General features: G+C 38.9%; 1 protein-coding gene across 6 annotated transcripts in view; it reads left to right on the forward strand.

Annotated features, from left to right (window-relative positions):
- fgfr3 (fibroblast growth factor receptor 3 (achondroplasia, thanatophoric dwarfism)) overlaps nucleotides 1-21,692 on the forward strand; it is a 67,802-nt gene that overhangs the window by 21,224 nt on the left and 24,886 nt on the right. For all 6 annotated transcript variants that reach the window (XM_012957289.3, XM_012957306.3, XM_012957299.3 and 3 more), the window contains 2 exon segments: nucleotides 7,716-7,979; nucleotides 11,509-11,565. In XM_012957289.3, coding sequence (XP_012812743.1) covers nucleotides 7,716-7,979; nucleotides 11,509-11,565 — 321 coding nt within the window.

Raw genomic sequence — 21,692 nt, forward strand, 5'->3', positions numbered from 1 at the left:
CTGTACTTGATCCCAACTAAGATATAATTACCCCTTATTGGGGCAGAACAGCCCTATTGGGTTTATTTAATGGTTAAATGATTCCCTTTTCTCTGTAATAATAAAACAGTACCTGTACTTGATCCCAACTAAGATATAATTACCCCTTATTGGGGGCAGAACAGTCCTATTGGGTTTATTTAATGGTTAAATGATTCCCTTTTCTCTGTAATAATAAAACAGTATCTGTACTTGATCCCAACTAAGATATAATTACCCCTTATTGGGGGCAGAACAGTCCTATTGTGTTTAAATCCTTTTGGGTTTATTTATTGTTAAAATGAGTTTTAGCAGACTTAAGGTATAGAGATTCAAATTAAAGAAAGATCCGTTATCTGGAAATCCCCTGAGCATTCTGGATGACTGGTCCCATACCTGTACAATTTTCCAGTTTTCCTTATTTTTTCTTATTGCCTTGCACCTTCAAAAATATCAACCTCCAAAAAAGGAGCACAGAAACCTGCATCCTCCCAGTGGTGGTCCTTTTAGAAGATGCTGAAAGTCACATTAACTTAATGGAAGAAATGTGAATTTGCGGCTGTGGAATTCTCTTTCAGTAGCAGTTGCAATGGCGGGTACAGTGGACAGGTTCAAGAAAGGGTTGGTCGCCTTTAAGCGAGACAATACAAGGCTGCTGGTATTAAAAGCTGATCAGAGGTTGAACTTGATGGACATGTGCTTTTTATTTTTCATCCTCCGTTACTATGCAACTGTATCTAAATTTGACAGGAGTTTAGAGACACTGATTTGTGCTTTAAATATGAGGTCCTGCCGTGATATCTGGTTTCTAGGGCTTTGAAGGAAGACAGGCATATTTATCTTCATTTCCTTCCCGTGCTCTCTGAAAGGCAGTGTTTATTTGAGTGCTATATTTGATCTAATATGCATGACACTGAATACGTTTTGCTGCTTCCCATTCTGTCATTGAAGTATGTTCTGGAAAGATAATAACCGCAGACCTCGGGGGGCTTTTATAATGTGTAGATGGTTAGCTAGTGTGCAGAATCAGCCAAAAAGTATTAACGGGAGTCTTTTCTGTGTTTGAGTGGAAGTATATGTGAAACATATCCAACCTGCACAGCCCAAGGCAAGGGATTCTGGGAGCTGTAGGTAGATCCTTAGTTATTGTGTGTACAGTAAACTGTAGGTGTCCCCACATTTATTATAGAACTATTAATATTATAGTACTACAACTTTTTCCCCTACCCTTCACCTGTGCTAGAAGGATCAGAGTGTCCCTGCTGCCATTTTGCTCTACTGTCGCCATCTTGTCATACTTAACCTGCTATGGTTCCACTCTTCTTATATACAGCTACAGGTATGGAATCTGTTATCCAGAAACCCAGAAAGCTCCAAAATTGCGAAGACTATTCCCTTAGACTCCATTTTAATCAATTAATTCGATTTTTTTAAGAATGATTTCCCTTTTCTCTGTAATAATAAAACAGTATGTTGTACTTGATCTCAGCCAAAATGTAATTAATCCTTATGGTATGGAGAGCCATATTACAGAAAGATTTGTTATTTAGAAAACCCCAGTTCCAGAGCATTCTTATAACAGGTCCCATACCTGTTTTTAGAACTACTGACTCGTTATTAGTTTGTGCCCCCTGTAGCATGTCTGCATCTTGCTTGTCCCTGGTTCACTGCATCTATAAAAGAAGGAAATTTTTGGAAATAACTGCGGCCACAGCAGAGGTACCAGCAAAAAAAAAAAAAGTGTATAAAAAGCCTGACATTTACATGAGTCAGGAATGAGTTGAAAATGCAAGAATAAGATAATTCTGTATATGCGTAATACTGCAGATGCAACTTTTCCTCTCGCTGGTGAACCTCAGCGATATTTTTAGTATCTAGTGTGGGCATTAGGAATATTCCACAGCGCTGGAAAGGAATGGTTCCTATATATATAGTAAATACCAACATTCTTGAAAGTAGCCTTTCTTCACCTTAAAGAACTCTCTAATAATTTTACATTTAGTCGAATTGGAAAAAAAAAAAAATGTATGTAAAAGTGCTGGTAAAATTCATGGTTTTAAATTGCTGAATGTGGCCCTGTGTAAACAACATCAAAGTAGGCAGAACTTGAATGAAAGAAATGATCAGTGCTTGATCTAACCAAGCTAGAATCACTCAATTGCTAGTTAGTGGTCTAGCTTCAACTGATATACAGCCATAATTTACACGGAAAGAGAAAGAAAATGATTGCCAATGAACAGATTCGGCCAACAATATACACTAATGTATGACTTAGCAGTAAAACCCCGTTGCATTTACGTTGATAATACACTTATGGGCTTATTTGAGTTTGTTTCTAAATAGAATAAACTCACATATTGAATGCTTTCGAATGGAAAACGTAAATACCTCACATTTTTTCGAGTTTACAAACTTAAGCTGGCCATACACGCACCGATAATATCGTACGAAACCTCATTTCGTACGATATTCGGTGTGTATATGGCATGTCGGCGAGTCGACCGATATCACAGGAAGCTGCTGCTGCTCACCGATCGGCAAAATCTACCGTCAGGGCTGAATCGGCAGAAGGAGGTAGAAATTCTATTGTTTCTACCTCCTTATCTGCTATTTCAGCCCTGAATGGTGTGTGGCGGATCTGACAATGTTTCGTGCGACCATCCCACACTTACTTGCAAGATCTGATTGTTTGGCAGGCTAAGGATCGTATCATAATGACCAGGCTGGATAGAACCACATCAATTCATGTGGTCCTGTCTACATTCAAATTTGGTTGCCTTTGCTTTTGAACTAAACCCTAGACCATGAGGCATTAAGTAATTAAAGAATAATTTATTTTTCTATTCAGGCCCTCTCCTTATCATATACTGGTCTCTCATCCAAACCACTCCCTGGTTGTTAAGGTAACTTTGACCCTAGCAACTGAATAGCTGCTGAAACTCCAAAGTGGAGAGCTCCTGAACTGAAAATGAAATAACTAACAAACTACAAATAATAAAAAATGAAGACCAATTGCTAATTGCCTCAGAATATTACTATCTACATCATACTAAACGTTAACCCCTTTAATCTCTTAGATTGTGGGTAAGTGCTTAACTGTTCTGAAATGATACCAGATCAGTGCATTGAGGATTCTTGAATATTTTCTCAAAGAAAAAAATAAATAAAGGTTGAGGTGACCTATCAACCTCTAGGTTTTATGTGCTCAAGTGAAATAATTAAACCATTATTTCCCTTAAGCCTGTAGAATTCCAACAAATGCCCGCTTTCTCTGTGGCTCGGAGGCAGGGTCAGAATTGCAACAAGGGTGGTGTATTTATAAGGTTTTGAAGCAGTAATGTGCATTTGTTTATTCATGTGCCATGTCTGTAATTAATGGTGATGTTCAAAAGGCAAAAGAGGGTGTATTGAGAGAAAACTGTAAGTCCCTTACCTGGAAATACACTTTGATGTTAGAGTTCGAAGGCAGATCTGCCAAGATTAGTTACATACCAAAAAATGCAAAGAGACAGCAGGAAAGTTGTTACATGGAGCCCTTTCTTCATTGGGAGCCCTTAGACAGCTGTTTGTTCAGCTCTTGCTGAAGCCAGGGTAGATCTTTGATCCAATCCATTTTTTCTTTGAAGACCTTCAGCCCAAATATTTCTCTTCTTCCCGTCCTTACTAAGCAGAGCTTTGCTTTATAAACAACTCTTGCTTTTTCCTCTCTTCTCCTGTTCTGTCTTTATTTAAAATGTACCAAATCCAGAATTTGGTTCGGGATTTGGTCAAATCCTAGCACTTTTTTGCTGGATTCGCTTCCAGCCGTGCCCAAAAAGTCATGTCTCTTTGAAAAGCACCTATGTTTTGTTTGCAGACTAATGCAGTTATTTTGTTTTTTTTTAAATTTTAATATGAAAATCCAGATTCAGTTTGGGATTCGCACAATTCTTTTGTTGAGGATTCAGTATTTTTGGCTGAATTCAAAAAGGGCTCATCCCTTCACTTATACATTGGAGTAGTAGAGCTGAAAGGAGTAAGCCTTTCCCATTTATAGACCACATTTTAATATTTAAAATATGACTTGTATAATTTTAACCCCTTTATGACCACCCAAGACGTTGACCACTGTAGACAAACAATGTAAATTGGTCAACTTTTGATTTCATTACAGTTGCAGTGATCTGGAGCTTGTGAATTGCTCTTCACTATTGGTTTGCAAACCACTCTACTTTATACACAGAGTACAGAGTACATTACTTTTCTGCTGGTCACCATGCCTATTGGTAAAGGGCAAGCAACAAAGTCACCCTAATCGTGAGATGTGGAGGTTGAGCTCTTACTTGTGCCAGTTCTCTATACAGTGCTGTACATGACAAGTGTTGGTAATTTTAACCAACCAGAACCTTACTATACAACAAGACCCTGAGACAAGGTTCTCAGCATAACTGATTTTTATTCATTAATCAAAGACTGAGTCTTGTGGAAGCTTTCAGCAACACAGAACAGAAAGACTAACAGCTTCCAATGAGACCCTGAAAGTCTTAGCCTTTTATAGAGGATGACATACCTTATCTAAAAAGTATATGATGCCCCTTTTACAACTGTCTGTGTGCTCTGTGGTTATAGCTGTGCAAATAGCAGAGTGCATGTAGGGTCTTAGCTAGTCAGCATTATCATGTCAGGCCCTTGTGATTTTATAAGATGGTATACTTGACTTTTATATTCTACTTTATACCTTGCATATATATTATATTTATATACCTTTATCTCCTACCTCACCTGCCTTGGGTTGTCTTTATAGGGGACACTGGGGGATTTTATGTGTCCCTTTATACAGAACTTACCCGTCATAAGTGAGTGTCTCAACATAAGCCAACTGAAAGGTTGAACCTAAGGATTAATACACCTTAGATCCTTTATAGGTTATGGTGACCATACACGTTCAGATTTTAGTCTTCTTCCGACCAACGTTTGTATATTGGTCGTACGTTTAAATGCAACGATGTGAAACTTACATTCAGACTGAATGAAGTAGTTGGCAGACACCAATCATACGAAAGTGACTTCCATTGTAGGTCCCCCATGGATGTCGTCAGATACACAATTTATGCTCAGATTTTTTCGTTAGCCAACCGAAATTTTCTAACCTGGCCGATCGACTAAACAACCGATTACCATGGTACAAAAAGTATCGGGACGATAATTTGGAGCCCACACATGGTCCGAAAATCATACAAAACTAGGCTTTGTATGATTTTATTGGTACGTACATGGCCAGCTTTACCCATTAGCCAGTGCTACTCCAACATTTGTTCAGCTACATTCCCTGGAACCACCAAAAAGCTGGTAGAACTCAACAATTGCTTGGGGGAGCAACATGCTTTCTTCTTTAATCCTAAACAGTACAAATAAGTACTTGAACTTGCTTTGCGTATTAACATGTTCTTCAAAAGATAGTTTTGGAATGGTAATGATACCTCTTCTTATTATACCGAAAATTGGGGCAAACCTGAGCATTTTACAATTGACTTGGGCAGGCCACTAAAGAAACTGTTGCTGATGGCTCCAATATCTAAGCTGTGACTCAGAGAGGGACCTATTATGGCGCGTGTAGATTTAACAAAGTGATAGCATCAGTGAAGCCTTCACACAAACATCTCTACTGTGGAAAACGAGAGAGATCTTGTTTCCCTTTTTGTTGCAATTTTTTTTTTTTTCTTGAAGGAATGAAAAGAAAATTGAGCATTTAGCAATGAAAAACTGTTTATCACTTGCGTAATTATTCTGACAAGCTTGATCCAATGGGTTGCGCGGTGACGGGCCTTCTGGGCAGATTTGTAAACCCAAGAATGTCTAAACGTCGCCCTGACAAAAACTATTTGACGGGAAACATGAGCAGAGAGTAAATTGACTGCACATTTTTTTACAGCTTTTTTGTTTATTTTGATTTTCTAAATTGGTTTAGCCGTCATCCCGAAGTCAAGGGCAGCTTTTGAGCTAAAATAAGCAGTTGCCCCCCTTGGATGTTTTTTTTTTTTTTTTTTTTACGTAAATAGAGGAAGAATAAAAGGCGCACTGTTGCAATTACTTAACAGCTTAGGTTCGCAAAACAGTTTTGAATTTTACTGTCAGCTGGGTGTGATGCCGATGAAACTTCATTGTTCAAAAAAAAAAAAGTGAAATTTAATTAACCATGCAAATTGAAGTGTTTTGGTGAGCACATCTACTGAACAACTTGAAAAGGCTTGTCCTCCGTATGAGAAAAGTTAATTAAAGTGAAACATGGGTTCTTACCGGAGCGTTGAAACTGCTTTCTTGCCAACTTTGAGTTAAGCTGACAAGCACGCTGAGTGTTGCCTGCAGGGAACTCAGCCTAATATGCAACTCGAAGACTTGCCGATGCTTTCAGAGATATGTTTTTCTAGACTTACAAAAAAATATTGCCCTTCTTGCAATCCTCAGCTATAGGTAGCTTGGACTTATTTGTGTAGGTCACTAAATATCAGTCTTCCCTTAAAAGAATACTGTCATGGGAAAACATATTTTTTACAAAACTAATCAGTTAATAGAGCTTCTCCAGCAGAATCCTGCATTGAAATATGTTTTTCAAAAATGGATGTTTTTATATTAAATTTCAAAATTTCACAGGGGGCTAGCCATATTCTTCATTTCCCAGGGTGCCACAGCCTGATATGCTCTGATAAACTTCAGTCACACTTTACTGCTGCGCTGCAAGTTAGAGTGATTGCAGAACAATGGGAAGGGAGCAAGATAGCAGCTCCCAGTAGGTATCAGAATAGCACTCAATAGTAAGAAATCCAAGTCCGGCTTGGGACTCCTCCAGTTACATGGGAGTAGGAGAAACAATAGGTTAGCTGAAAGCAGTTCTAATGTGTAGCGCTGGCTGAAAGCTCAGACTCAGGCACAATGCACTGAGATGGCGCCTACACACCAATATTACAGCTACAAATACATTTGTTGGTTCAAGAATAACATTTTAAATAGCAGAGTGAATTATTTGCTATGTAAACAGTGTAATTTAGAAATAAAAATCATGACAGAATCCCTATATGGCTTTTATATTTAAGTATAGAGGGGTTATGGAATTTTTATTTTCAAAATTTAACAAGCTAGGGGGCTTAACAATAAGAGGCAGTTTGTATAAGGGGTCATTTAAAAATGCAAGTGCACTTTTACCAAAATTATCCATAATAAAGCAATTTAGCTAAATAAATCCAGTACACTATGTAAGTTGCATCTAGCGTTGTCAAAGGGGGGTTGTGTCACTTCTGGTATGTGCATTCAAAACAATGTTTGCAGCGGATTCATTGGACGCAAGTGTGGTGCATCTGTTTGTGTAACCCATTCTAGGAACCACCAGGTCCAGGGTGTACACACTTCATCAGAAGAGACGGGATGGAGGCATTGGCAACCATGTGGAAGTGAAGAAGAGGTTGCTTTCTTCATTGCTACCATTTTAGAGCATTAGCATTCGTCATTGACCTTTAAATTGTCCCCCATGGAGCTCCTGAACTGATATTGAGTATCGGTATTTGTGTGCATTGGTATTTGCATTGATGTCAAAATGAATCTTATAAGTAAGGTAGTTACCAGTGTAACCAGCATGTGAAAAGTTATTATTGGTTGATAAACTACCATCCTGTAAGTATTTTTTTTCCCTGCAAACTCAAAGTAAGCGTTTCCTTTTCTTTTAGATTATATCACGGTGGAACAGCCCCCATTCGATGAGCTCATGTTTACAATTGGAGAAACCATTGAGTTGTCCTGTGCAGCGGAAGATGCTTCCACGACTACCAAATGGTTTAAGGATGGTATCGCCATTGTTCCAAACAACAGAACAAACACAAGGCAGGGCCTATTAAAGATTATCAACATCTCCTACGATGACTCTGGGATATACAGCTGCAGACTTTGGCATTCTACTGAGATTCTGCGCAATTTCACCATCAGAGTAACAGGTAGTTATTATGTACCAGGACTCTGGCATTTATTATATAATGGGCACCTGTGGGCAGATAACATTTGTACCCTTTTTAATTTGTCCAAATGGGCCAATTCTGAATCTGCTTTGAATTAATTCCCTTTTTGATTCCAGTAATGCTTGTTGTAATGTTTGTGCCAGGTCTAGTTACCCATAGCAACCAATCAGATGTTTGCTGGACACTTGCTGTTATATGGTGGTGAAAAGGGTTCATAATTGGGCTAAAGGGCCAAAGAGGATTTTGTAACACTACCCACTGATTTGCAAAGGAAAATGTGACATTCCCATCGATTCATGCCTTTCTACTAAAGTTACAAACATATGTACCGTATATAGAAATTAAACTTCTACAGATGAATCAAAATTCTTGCAATAAATGTGAAGTCTCTCGAATTTCCCTATCAGTAACTATGGTCTTTTTAAGTTGGTTAGAGTCTCTACATGATATTTCCTCTTTACAAGAAAAATGGGATTTATTTATTCTTAGTGCTACATAAACGTGGGGCCATATGAACATGAACAAAGGTTGGGCAAATGCACAAAATATAATGCGTGACCTATCTGTTTATCTATATTCGGGGATTCTATAGTGTTTAATGAATGCCAGTGTGTACACATCCTTAAAGATTATTGAGCCCTATTTTTCTTTCATCCGGTAAATGGAATGCCCCATGTGTACACAGCCCAAACCACAACAAATTCATTATCCCTGAGTTAAAAAACAATTAGCGGCGCATGGAATTAATTATCAAATCCAGCTGTTGATAGTCAATTAACCCACATCTTTCTACTTTTTAAGGAGATCCGGCACGGCGATGGGGGCATATTTTTGTTTAATGTAGGGGGTAAGCATCGCTTTCCCTCCTTCCTCCATTGCGTTTACTACCAGTAGAATTTGTGGGATTCCTGTAGAACTTCCAGGGGAGTGACTGTCTCTGGCCAGGATTAAGCCCTAAAAATAAAGAAACAAAGGCTTTAGAAGGGGGATTGCTATTTCTTTTTCTCTCACTCTGTCAGAGTGATATACATCTGCTTTTAATCACACATTATTTAAGATTCCAGGAGACATTTCGAGGTCAGATCAATTAAATAGTCAAAGGAGCTTTTCGATCCCTTCCCACCCCTCCTTACGCCCATAAAGCTGTAACAGGAGAGGAGTCCAGAGAACTTATGAGTTCCTAAAAAATGTGTTTTTGTCTATAAAATTGCATTAAAATGCTTTGGATCAAGGGGCAATTCAGAGGCAATAGTTGGGCGGGCTGGCAGTGTCTTCAATAGAAAGCAGCTGTGACTCCAGTAAGATGGTAGATCAAAGATATGTTTGGATCGTAGGAAGAACCATCATCTTGATATTTTTACAGATCGTCCCTCCTTATACACTTTTAGCCCAGCTAATCATTAAGCATAACTGTAATGTGTTCCTGATTTACTGTCTGTGCTAATACTGCCTCCATATACATGATTGTACTGGTCTTTCTTCCCTATCCATAATATGGTGGTGATTTTATAAAATATATGTATAGTTTCTGCATATATCTTGCCTTGAAGATCCGTTTGGTTTATAAATAACAAAACTTAGAACTGCATTCTAACAAAACTAAGCCCTCAACATTCTGTTTGTAAATACAGTGCTTCAGTTATAAAGCTACTGTACCAATTAATATATATAGAAGCCCTATGACACAATGGATATACTCCAATGAAGCTCTGTATTCTTTATTAGATTCTGGGCTCTTTTATTATATGCAGAGTGTGCTGATTAACTCTCATATTCCCAACAGCCACTGATAACCATAGTTCTTAAGATTTTAGGCCACACCCCATTCAATGCATTTATCCAGTCAGCAGTCTGATCTACCCCAAACCATATACCAAAGACCTGCTTATTTGGTAAAATAACCAGATCACCAGATTTTGCCCATTTGCTGGGCAAATCTGGCTCATGTGATCATTTCGCCCCAAGAGAAGCAGAGGACTGAATTAACAGGGATTTCCAAACTACCTAATACAGGTATAGGACCCATTATCCAGAATGCTCGGGACCGAGTGTATTCCAGATAAGGGGTCTTTCTGTAATTTGGATCTCCATACCTTAAGTCTACTAAAAATTCAATAAAACATTAATTAAACCCAATAGGATTGTTTTGCCTCCAGTAAGGATTATTTATATCTTAGTTGGGATCAATTACAGGTACTGTTTTATTATTACAGAGAAAAGGGAATCATTTAACCATTAAATAAACCCAATAGGGCTGTTCTGCCCCCAATAAGGGGTAATTATATCTTAGTTGGGATCAAGTACAGGTACTGTTTTATTATTACAGAGAAAAGGGAATCATTTAACCATTAAATAAACCCAATAGGGCTGTTCTGCCCCCAATAAGGGGTAATTATATCTTAGTTGGGATCAAGTACAGGTACTGTTTTATTATTACAGAGAAAAGGGAATCATTTAACCATTAAATAAACCCAATAGGGCTGTTCCGGCCCCAATAAGGGGTAATTATATCTTAGTTGGGATCAATTACAAGATGCTGTTTTATTATTACAAAGGAAAAGGAAATCAGTTTTAAAATTCTGAATTATTTGATTAAAATCAAGATGGGCTTTCCGTAATTCAGAGCTTTCTGGATAACGGGTTTCCGGATACCTGTAGTCAGACAGACCATTGTTTTGTTCCCATATATGGCCAATTAGGCTACCAGCTCAGTCTGGAGGGGCAAAGTTGGAAGTTTATATCAGCCTTTGTATGGCTGACTGAAGAATTTAGAGAAAGCTTTCTTCACTGTCATATAAGACTTAAATAGGTTTTTAGTTTTACACTATTGATCTGTGACCACTGTGGTCTAAATGCCCTGCAATATAGATGGCTAGAATATCAGCCATAAAGCATAACAGAACTGCTGCTTTGTGAGAGAAAGTTCGTAAACTTCCCATTATTACTCTTACTTACCAAAACAGTTTAAAAGTCTGAGCTAAAATGAACAGCTTTCCATCCTATATAGTTGAAGAAACATTTGCACTTAGAGTCAAAATGAGTAATGGTAAATGGCACCAGACAGGCAGCTCTTACAGGCAGTCGGGGGAATGTAAACTTTTTATGAACAGCTCAGGAAATGTCTTTACTTACCCTTTCACTTTGTAATATTGAAAAAAATGTGTTGTCAGGGCGTGTAGGAAACTGCTGGGTTAAAAATGTCAAACATAATGTGAAATTTAAGGTCTTGGCTAATATTTGACTGCTTATCAAATTTTTATTAGATTAAGGTGTTTGCCAGAAGTCAAATAGCCGAGAGTTGATTATATGTAATGTGTTTTGGGCACTTTCGCTTTAAACAAATGTGTCATTACTGGGTTATTTGAGATAGAAGCCTTTTGAAAGCCAACATCTGATAGGTTGCTATGGGTAACTAGACCTGGTAAAACCTTGCATCTTTTATTACATTTACTGAGCCTAAGCAGACTAATGTTGAGAAATTGTACCATTTTATATTTCTGGTTTTCAGACTTGCCATCATCTGGTGACGACGAGGATGATGATGATGAGGAAACCGAAGACAGAGGTAAGAGGAATTTATTTTTATTTCTCAGATGTTTATTCCTTTAGGAGGCTTTACTGTTCTTTTCTAGTTCCTCAGTTTATCACAAGTCTAACAAGCCATTCCTTACATCATATGTACTTTGTGTTCAGTAAACGTTCAACTTTCAGTTGAAGAAAGGAATGAAACAGGAGCCACATATGCTCTTTATCAAGTAGAAAGGTTGCTCAAACGGTGCTGAATGTTATTGCAGACATTTTTTTTAGTGGAACCAGTCTCTAAATACAAGTCATTTCTTTGAACTGACCAGTCTTTGTAGGTTCTTAATCCTATATTTGAGTTTAGAGCTTTTTATCATTCACATTGACTTGAGTTTTTGGATCCATGTCCTTCCTTTGGCCAGTCTTTGGTAGACATGTTGTTTCCTGTCTTTGAGTTGATTGGTTTTTGTGATTGTGTTCGTCTTTCGTTCCCCACCCATCATAGATTCACGTTTGACTTTAATTTCAGTTGACCAGCCATTGCAACCACAAGTCAATGCTTTCTTTGTGATGGCCATTCTTTGAAGCCCATTGGTCATTTTGTGAGCTGCCCAGATTTCATGCTATTCCTCCAAACAGCTAGGGAAGCCATAATGTTTCTTCAGTGTGAGTTGAGCCGCTTGGATTATTAGGCATGTCATTTAATGAGTCAAATGTATTTCATCTACTTGCATCATCTTCAAGTTTTCTTGTATGTAAAACTAAACATGTCCATACAGTTTTGGATCATTTATACTCCTGCCCTTTAGTAATATAATGTTTCAAAACAGGTTTCTCTTGTAGCTCAAGTTCCCAGACTTTTTTTTTTTCCCCAATGCTGATATGTATGTAAAAGAGCACAAATCTCTATTGACTTTTTAATTAGGAAAAGTTCTCTTTCTTTTGACGCAATGTAAATAGTTTTCCAGTTAAAGAAAAACTTGATCAGTTTTTATATTGCTGGAGATTTGGTTTGGCATATAATATAAATTATACACAGATGTTTGAGTGCACAAGTGGATGAAAGCAAATATATGGACTTTCTGGATTTTGCCATCAACGGGCTCTTAAGCCAATGCAGAATATCATCTGTGGATGATTTAACTTTGGTTCTAAACAAGATGTAGTTCATAGGTTTAGCAGCTGAGAACTGTATTATTGGAGTTTATGGGAGATTTCCATGTCCAATAAATGTTCAGAAAATATGTTTCCAAGTTTAAAGAACTGGGAAAAAGGTTTATATTGAACTTGGTTATCTGACCCTACACCTATCAATAATGGTCATTTTGCTTATTTTACTTACTTTCTGCCATAAAATACAGTTATTTTATGGTTTTAAGAATACAGTTTTATTTTAAACAAAACTATTTTTTAAAATAATAAATGAAGTGCTGAGGTGGCTCAGAGTCTTGAGGACTCAGAATAGTGTTGCATATGTTGGCACTTGATATTAGTTATCTAACAAAATTAAGTTTATACATACCTTATACATACCCAAATGCCTTAATGGATTACAACTTGACCATATGAACTATACTGATAGTTCTCTTAGTGTGTACTTGATAACACAGCCTGCTCACAGCCTAGCTTACATGGATACTTGCATGGAGAGTTGCCTGATCTGTATAGCACATATTTATCACAGTATAGACATAAGCACTTTTGATAGTTGACCCTAGTTGATGGTGTCATGTCTTCAGACTTCAGTGCCTCCGCCTCTGATCCTTATGAATGATTTTCAAGCTGAGCAGCCTTATCTACCTAAATTTATACTTTTTTCCCCTATTAATAACATTGGCATCAATCTGTTCCAGTACAATATTAGTCAGAATACTTAACATTCCCCAACAATCACACATATCTTAGAATCGGAGAGGTCTGTTCCTCTAGACTTAGTAGCTAAACTGTTGGTTGCTTAGCATATTGGTACATGACTATCCTCAAGATGGGAGGTTAATTATAGCAAGAAAAAGACCCTTTTTGATTGTTGACTGTAGTTGATGGAATAGGATCTTCAGTGCTAGGATTGCCTTTACCACTGTTCCTCATCAATGACCTTCAAGCTGAGCAACCCTAATTACTCTAGCCTGATACAGACCTAAATCTATACCTTTTTCCCTATTTATAACATTGCCATCAAGCCATTACACTAAAATACTAGTCACTTAGAACCCTTAACATACCCCAACAATCACAGAATCTGAGAGGTCTCTTCCTCTAGACTTGGTAACTGAACTGTTGGTTGCTTTTCATATTTATGCAAGACCATAATCAGAATGAGAGGTTAATTATAGCAAGATACAGGGCCTCTTTTACTATATATTGTATGCTTTGTTTACTCAAATGATTCTGTTGATTTGGTAGTTCCTGGTGGGTGGAATTCATGTGAGCAGGCCGGTGTGGGAAGCCTGTCTGCACTATTGTGTTGCCTTTGGTGTATTTTTCTCTATGATGACATCATTTTGCCCTAAAATCAGCATTAGACAAGCATTCCTCTGTAATACATTTTTGTTATTCCTGTGCTTCTGAAAGGGGAGCCTGAAAGTAATTGAGGGTTGGATGGTGCCAGCCTTTGCCATCAATGCTTGCTTTTTTGGGATAATTTTCTTTTAAACAAATAAACAGCCTCCTGCGACACAAACTGGAGTATTTCTCCACCACCAACCACAAAAATTTAGTGGGTTATCTGCTACAGAACCTGCTGTTGTCTCCAGCCTACATAGATGTAAATATTTAGCAGACATGACATCTAATCTAGAGCTTGCAGGAAATCTGCATTCATTGACGTGCCTTGCGTTTATATATAATGATACAGTATAGGTTCTGTTCCATGAAAATAAAGTGCGTAGGTAGAAAGGCTTACTTCACTCCCCTGGTGATCTGGCTTGCTAAATAGGAGATTAGATGAAAGAGTAAGTGTACTATTCATACAAGTGTTCCCTTTTCATTGTGTGTGCTTACAATTGCTATGTATATTTGTTTTGAAGCCTATGAGTCAGTATATTGCTTAAGTGTTCTCTTGCATATACCAAGTATAAGATATGTTTGTTGGTGTATTACACGTAGGACACTTTACAGGTTTTATTGATTTGTCTTTAAATTCGGACTTACGTACCTAAAGTGTCCAAATAAACTACAAACCGACCATCGTAACTCTTGTTGGGTTCTTGGACTGGACATGATAACACTCATAGCCTTTCCTGGATGGATACTTGCACTTAGAGTATATTGCATGTTGAACCAGTGCATGGATAGCACAGTTTAGGAATATGAACTTGGGTTGCCACCCAGCCGGTACTTGATTGACCTAGCTGGCAGCTACAGCCAGGCCAGTATTACAAATTTACCAGCAATGTAAACCCTAAAAATCCCTCTTTTTCCTCATCTTTTTCACTGCCAGTATTCCCTTATACCAGGGGTGGGCAAACTACAGCCCGCAGGCCACATCCAGCCCGTTGGTCTTTTTAATCCGGCCTGCCGAGGATTGATGTGTCTCGCTTTTCCTATCAGAGACCGCAGTCCGCAATCTTCTGTCTTTCAGAAAATCCCGACTCCGCAAGTCTCATCATGCGAGACTTGGCGTTAAGACTGCATGTAAGCGCAGCGACGCAAAACCTAGGGGACTGACGAGCGGAGACGGTGTCTGGTCAAATTTTAAATGTCAACGTGGCCCTGAGCCTAAAGGTCCCCATACACTATAAGATCCGCTCGCTTGGCGATGTTGCCAAGCGAGTGGATCTTTACCCGATATCCCCACCTACGGGTGGGCGATATCGGGTAGCAAGTTGCTTTAAAAAAAAATAATCCGATCGTTTGGCCCTGGGGCCAAACGATCGGATTACAGTTGCGGCCATGGGGCAGTCGGTTCGGGGACCGCATCAACGAGCCGATGCGGTCCCCGATCCGACTGGATTTTCTAACCTGGCCGATCGATATCTGGCCAATTTCAGGCCAGATATCGGTCGGCCAGGCCGCTGGTTTCTGCCTCGGCAGCTTCTATTGGCCCTGGGGCCAAACAATCGGATTACAGTTGCGGCCATGGGGCAGTCGGTTCGGGGACCGCATCAACGAGCCGATGCGGTCCCCGATCCGACTGGATTTTCTAACCTGGCCGATCGATATCTGGCCAATTTCAGGCCAGATATCGGTCGGCCAGGCCGCTGGTTTCTGCCTCGGCAGCTTCTATCGGCCTGTGTATGGGGGCCTTAAAAGTTTGCCCACCCCTGCCTTATACAAATAGGCCCACCTCTGCCCCGCCCATTTTTCTACCCTACCAGCCCATTTCCCTGCTCATATTGTCATCACCCCACCAAGTGCTGTCATGGCTGCCCCCCAACCAAAGTCTGGTATAATGTGGGACAAAAGGTGAACAATATGGAGACTGAGCAGTCCTCATCATTCTGTCTCAGACACACCTTTTGTAGGCCACAGGCATAAAGAAAGCATGAAGTCTTTTATAAAAGCATAGTTGATATGATATATGTAAATATTTAACAATTTTATAATTTATATTCTTATAGCAATGGAATCCGTTGGATGATTCACTGGTGGACTTTGGCATGAGAATTCTCACTTAAATTATACAAACCAATACCTCAGATACAGATGGAGTATCATTTTTAGAGCTGAAAAACACATACACTCATGTCATTTTTCTAAAGTTATATAAAAAATGGCCAACAGAATGCACTCTTCCATTACTTACTATCCTAAATAAGGAAAATTTGTAGAAAAGGAAGTGTACAGAATACATAAAATTAGGCTCCATTTTCCTTGTATTTCTCAAGAGTCTCCAGTGCAATAGATAATTCTCTAAGCAGACAGACTGGCCATGGGACAGAAGTGATGCAATATTTACAAAGCTAAGGGTTGGCTTTCGAATTACAGTAAAAACATGGTTGTTTAGGGAGTGTGGGAAGCAGTGGAACAAAAGGAAAATTTGCACTCTTTGAGATATATATTTCTTTCTTTACTAATTGACTTATATTTGACTAACTGACTTTCTTTCTTTACTATTTGACAACCCTTTCTCCCTGTAGATTGTAAGCTCTTTTGGGCAGGGCTCTCTTCACCTCTTGTATCGGTTACTGATTGCTTTATATGTTACTCTGTATGTCCAATGTATGAAACCCACCTATTGTACAGCGCTGCAAAATATGTTGGCGCTTTATAAATAAATGTTAATAATAATAATAATAATAATATGGCAACATCAAATACTTATTTCATAAAAGCATAAAAATGTAAAAAAAAAAACAAAATGTTCTTGGTATGGGTTTGTGGCCCCTTTTTATATTTAATTAGATGTACTGCATGTCAGCAGACTTAGGGCAGATTATTGCTTTTACTTGGTCATATCCTTGCCACTGTACCTTGACTATTACTAACACAGTACTGTATATATACTTCATAGTAGTATAGGTATACTTCATATATATAATATTTATGAATGTTATAGCCTATGTCTATGTATGTACATGTTGGTGGCGCCAACGTCTAAGAGCTTGTCACCAGTTGGAGCAGAAATTTGCTTGGAAATGACAGGAAATGGCCTGTCTGCTTGTTCAGTCAAGCTTGGTTTTCACCCAGCGTCCCCTCAATAGGAATGTGTTATTCAAGCGCAGTCACACCGTGTACTGGAGGTACCTTCACTGTCAACCAGTGATCCCTCCAAAGCCTGAGAATTAATCAGACTTTTTTTCCCGAATACTCAAGACTCAGGATTTAGTATTAGAGCGTTTTCAGGTTTGTTTATTTAAACAATTTGATCTGGGATAAGAAATGTATTTAATAATGCAAATACCATTTGTGCAATATTTGTTGTAAGGTGATTGTATTTGCCTCTGGATTAACCTTTAATAAGGTTTCTTATATGTTTAGATCTTTGTTAAAATGTAATTTTCTTATTGCTGTTATTTGTTTTAATACCCTTTGTCCTGCTTAAGGTGCAGCTGCCGTGTTATCCATGTGACTTCTACTGACATATTGATTTCACTAGTAGGCTAAACTTTGCTAATCTCTTCTATATAATAATTTGCTGTTTGATTGGGCTGCAAGTCATGTGATTACCAGGAAGTTATCTCTTCCAGGCAAGCAAAAAATAGTTTGTTGGTGGATTGGGCTGCACATTAAGTGATTAACAGAAAGTTAGCTCTTCCAGGTAAGCAGAAAATAGTTTTTTTGTAGGATAGGGCTGCACATTAAGTGATTAACAGGAAGTTAGCTCTTCCAAGCAAGCAGAAAAAAGTTTGTTGTAGGATAGGGCTGCACATTAAGTGATTAACAGGAAGTTAGCTCTTCCAGGTAAGCAGAAAATAGTTTGTTGGTAGATAGGGCTGCACATTAAGTGATTAATAGGAGTTAGCTCTTCCAGGCAAGCAGAAATTAGTTTGTGGTAGGATAGGGCTGAACTTTAAGCGATTAACAGGAAGTTAGCTCTTCCAGGCAAGCAAAAAAAAAGTTTGTTGTAGAATAGGGCTGCATATTAAGGGATTAACAGGAGTTAGCTCTTCCAGGTAAGCAGAAAATTGTTTGTTGTAGGATAGGGCTGCACATTAAGTGATTAACGGGAAGTTAGCTCAGGCAAGCAAAAAAAAAGAACAGCTAATGGGATCCTCATAATATTTTGGTTATTGCTAATATGAGTAATTTTAAGCATTTGGCCCTGCAACAACATAGCCCCTTGACCCTTTGCTTATGGCTCAGTAGACTGGTGGCACTGAATATCCAAGTAATATGTTACAATAATGGGCTCCAGCAAAGCATTGTATGTCAGATGATACAGTTATTATGAAGGAAAGGGTTTCTCGTCTCTGGTTTATGAAGAGAATCAAGTGGTTTCTAAAGGCCAATGTGTGATTGGAATGCTTATCCAATACTCCCTGTTCCCTAATAAAAATAAGGCAAGTATTTTTCAATTACATTGTCTCCTAGTTCAGTAGCTCGGTTGATTGATAGTATGTATTTAGGCAAAGACAGGGAAGAGCTTATCTCTTCTTTTTCCATTAATGTTCATTTTCCTTAAGGGTATGGGCAAGTGTTGGGTAATATATTTGCTGTTTCATTAACATCTGGCAGAACACTCCTCAAGACTGGGCTGTTCCTGCTATAATCACATTTTTTTTTCTTTCAAGGTTTCAGGCAGAATTGATTCTCTCCCACAGTCTGACAAAAACGGAATTTATTTAAGAGAAAATTGCAGGAAGGAGACATTGAATGCACATCTTTTATTTTCAAGTACTGCTCGTCCTTGTGTGCACTGCAGTAGGCAGACTTGTGCTAGAAACACTTTCTCATTTAATGGCAGAACTGAGATCTCGCTCCAAGCTAAACATATTGGGAAAATATTCAAGGGATTCAGCTGTTTTGCTCTACTGGGGATCCAGATTCCATATTGCAAACTCCTTGGGGAGGCTCATTGGCTTGTCAAAAATTGATTGTGACCAGCTAATTACCTGTTATAGCTGGTTCTCTACTAGGCATGGCCCATGGCCCGGACTGGGATTCAAAAAGGCCCTGCCAACAGAGGCCAAAACAGCCCCCCAGTAACTAGCCCAATAGATAGTGACTGTCTGTGTCTGGGGTCCCCAAACTTTTTTACCCATAAGCAACACAAGCATGAAAAATGTAGCCAAGGGTGCCAAATAAGAGCTATCATTGGCTATTTGGTAGTCCCTATGTGGACTGGCAGCCTACAGGAGGCTCTGTTTGGCAGTACACCTGGTTTTTATGCAAGCAAAACTTGCCTCCAAGCCAGAATATCAAAAATTAGCCCCTGCTTTGAGGCCACTGGGAGCAACATCCAAGGGGTTGGGGAGCAACATGTTGCCCCTGAGCCAGTGGTTGGGGGTCACTGGTCTATGGCATTTTACAGCAGGCCCTCTGGCATTTGCCTAAATCCACAGATTGCCAGTTCAGGCCTGGCTGTGAGGCAAGAAAGAGGCATGGAGCTCACTAGAATTCTACCTTGTCAACCTGGTAGACTGGTGCCTTTTTACTCAAACAGCCTACTCTATAGCTCAAGCTTTTCAGCTGGGTCTTAAAGTGCAGTCATTATCAGCCCCGAAATTCAAACTGGTTTTAAAACACTTATAGGGGCTCATTGGTGTTGTGCAGGGTTTCTAATCAACTTAGGTAGAGAAATGTGGATCCAAATAAAAAGCAGGTAATTAGACCTTCCCTCATTTGTATGCAAAGCAAAGGGAATCCTAAGTAGGTCTGTCTGTCGTCACCCTAACAGAAACACCCAAGGAACAAGAGAGATTAAATAGAAAATATCACAATTGATTGACTGACTACGTGAAGGCTACCCTCCACCTTCCAGTAACATATGCTGCAGTATATAAGGATCTTTTGGTAGGCCATTTTAGGAAACTAGAAGCGATTCATTGTAAGGGACTCTCTCATCAGTCTACTGACCTCCAAAAAAGAGCATTAGTACCATAGAGAGGTTATTTGCAGTGTAAGGACTGCCAAGTTAAAATGAGAGCATCAATGCTCGGCCTGCCTAAGCCTGCACTGCCGTAGGTTTATCAGGGACACCTAAGTATGGTTTTTCACATGTGATGAGAATAAACGTTCTCCAGTCACAAGCCATCATTTATTCTGAATGAAACTGTCAGTATTCCGTCACCTGAGTCTTAATCCTTGGTAGGAGCCTTCATGTGATGTTCTGCCTTCAATCCATGTATTGTTTCAGAGAGTGCCGTGCCTGATCTTTGACCATCTGCTCTTGTGGATCTTGGCAAATACGTAATAGCAGATGGTTCCTTTATGTTCCTGAGATATTACGAAGGCAGGCATTATTAACTTTCTATAAATACACTCATTTGTGTTGAATTTTGTAGCATCGGATGGTGTGGAAAAGACTAAAATTATTCACATAGCTCTTTACCCTGTTTAATCCTACCCAACCTGTAAAGACTTGGTTTGGAATACAATCTCCAAGTCCCACACCTGCTATAGGGCTTCGCCCTCTGCTCAGAGTGACAGAAATCCTGCTGTGTGTGCTTGGAGGCAAATCACAAAGAAAAACCATTACTGTCATCCTACAAAACCTCATTTCTTTCACGAGGCTACGGAGTTGGCAGCCATTCCTCATGCTGAACAGAGACAATTACTTTCTAAATGTAGCCGGAAAGGTAGCGGCAGTTCGGCAGGGACCCTGTATTGGCCTGTCATTTCAAGCCTGGAACTCTCAGAACCATGTTATGGGATTTGAATAGGGCTCCCAGCCTCAAAAGCAGTTTAACATGGGCTGTATTAGCCAGGGGAGAAGGGTGGCATTTTTATTTGCCCCATAGAAGACTTACCATTGGAGAACAAATCATTTTATATGTATATATAGCAAGTGGTCTCTTTTTTGGGGAGACTTAGCCTTCCTTAATATCTTTATTTTCCATCTATGCTGATTGCAGGAACCCATAGGAACCAGTCATATGTTGACTTTCATTATTCTAACCGTACTAGAGCAGTAAAAGCTAACTTGTGAATGATCTGGGTTACTGACCTTATCCGGAAACCCATTATCCAGAAAGTTCCGAATTACAGAAAGGCCATCTCCCATAGACTCCATTATAAGCAAATAATTCTAAATTTTAAAAATGATTTCCTTTTTCTCTGTAATAATAAAACAGTACCTGTACTTGATCTCAACTAAGATTTAATTACCCCTTATTGGGGGCAGAACTGCCCTATTGGGTTTATTTCATGGTTAAATGATTCCCTTTTCTCTGTAATAATAAAACAGTACCTGTACTTGATCCCAACTAAGATATAATTACCCCTTATTGGGGCAGAACAGCCCTATTGGGTTTATTTCATGGTTAAATGATTCCCTTTTCTCTGTAATAATAAAACAGTACCTGTACTTGATCCCAACTAAGATATAATTACCCCTTATTGGGGGCAGAACAGCCCTATTGGGGTTATTTCATGGTTAAATGATTCCCTTTTCTCTGTAGTAATAAAACAGTACCTGTACTTGATCCCAACTAAGATATAATAAATCCTTATTTGAGGCAAAACAAGCCTATTGGGTTTGTTCCATATAAATGATTTTTAGCAGACTTAAGTTATGGAGAGTCAAATTACAGAAAGATCCCTTATCTGGAAAACCCCAGGTCCCAAACA

Source organism: Xenopus tropicalis, chromosome 1 (assembly GCF_000004195.4).
Source record: "Xenopus tropicalis strain Nigerian chromosome 1, UCB_Xtro_10.0, whole genome shotgun sequence".
Taxonomy (NCBI): domain Eukaryota; kingdom Metazoa; phylum Chordata; class Amphibia; order Anura; family Pipidae; genus Xenopus; species Xenopus tropicalis.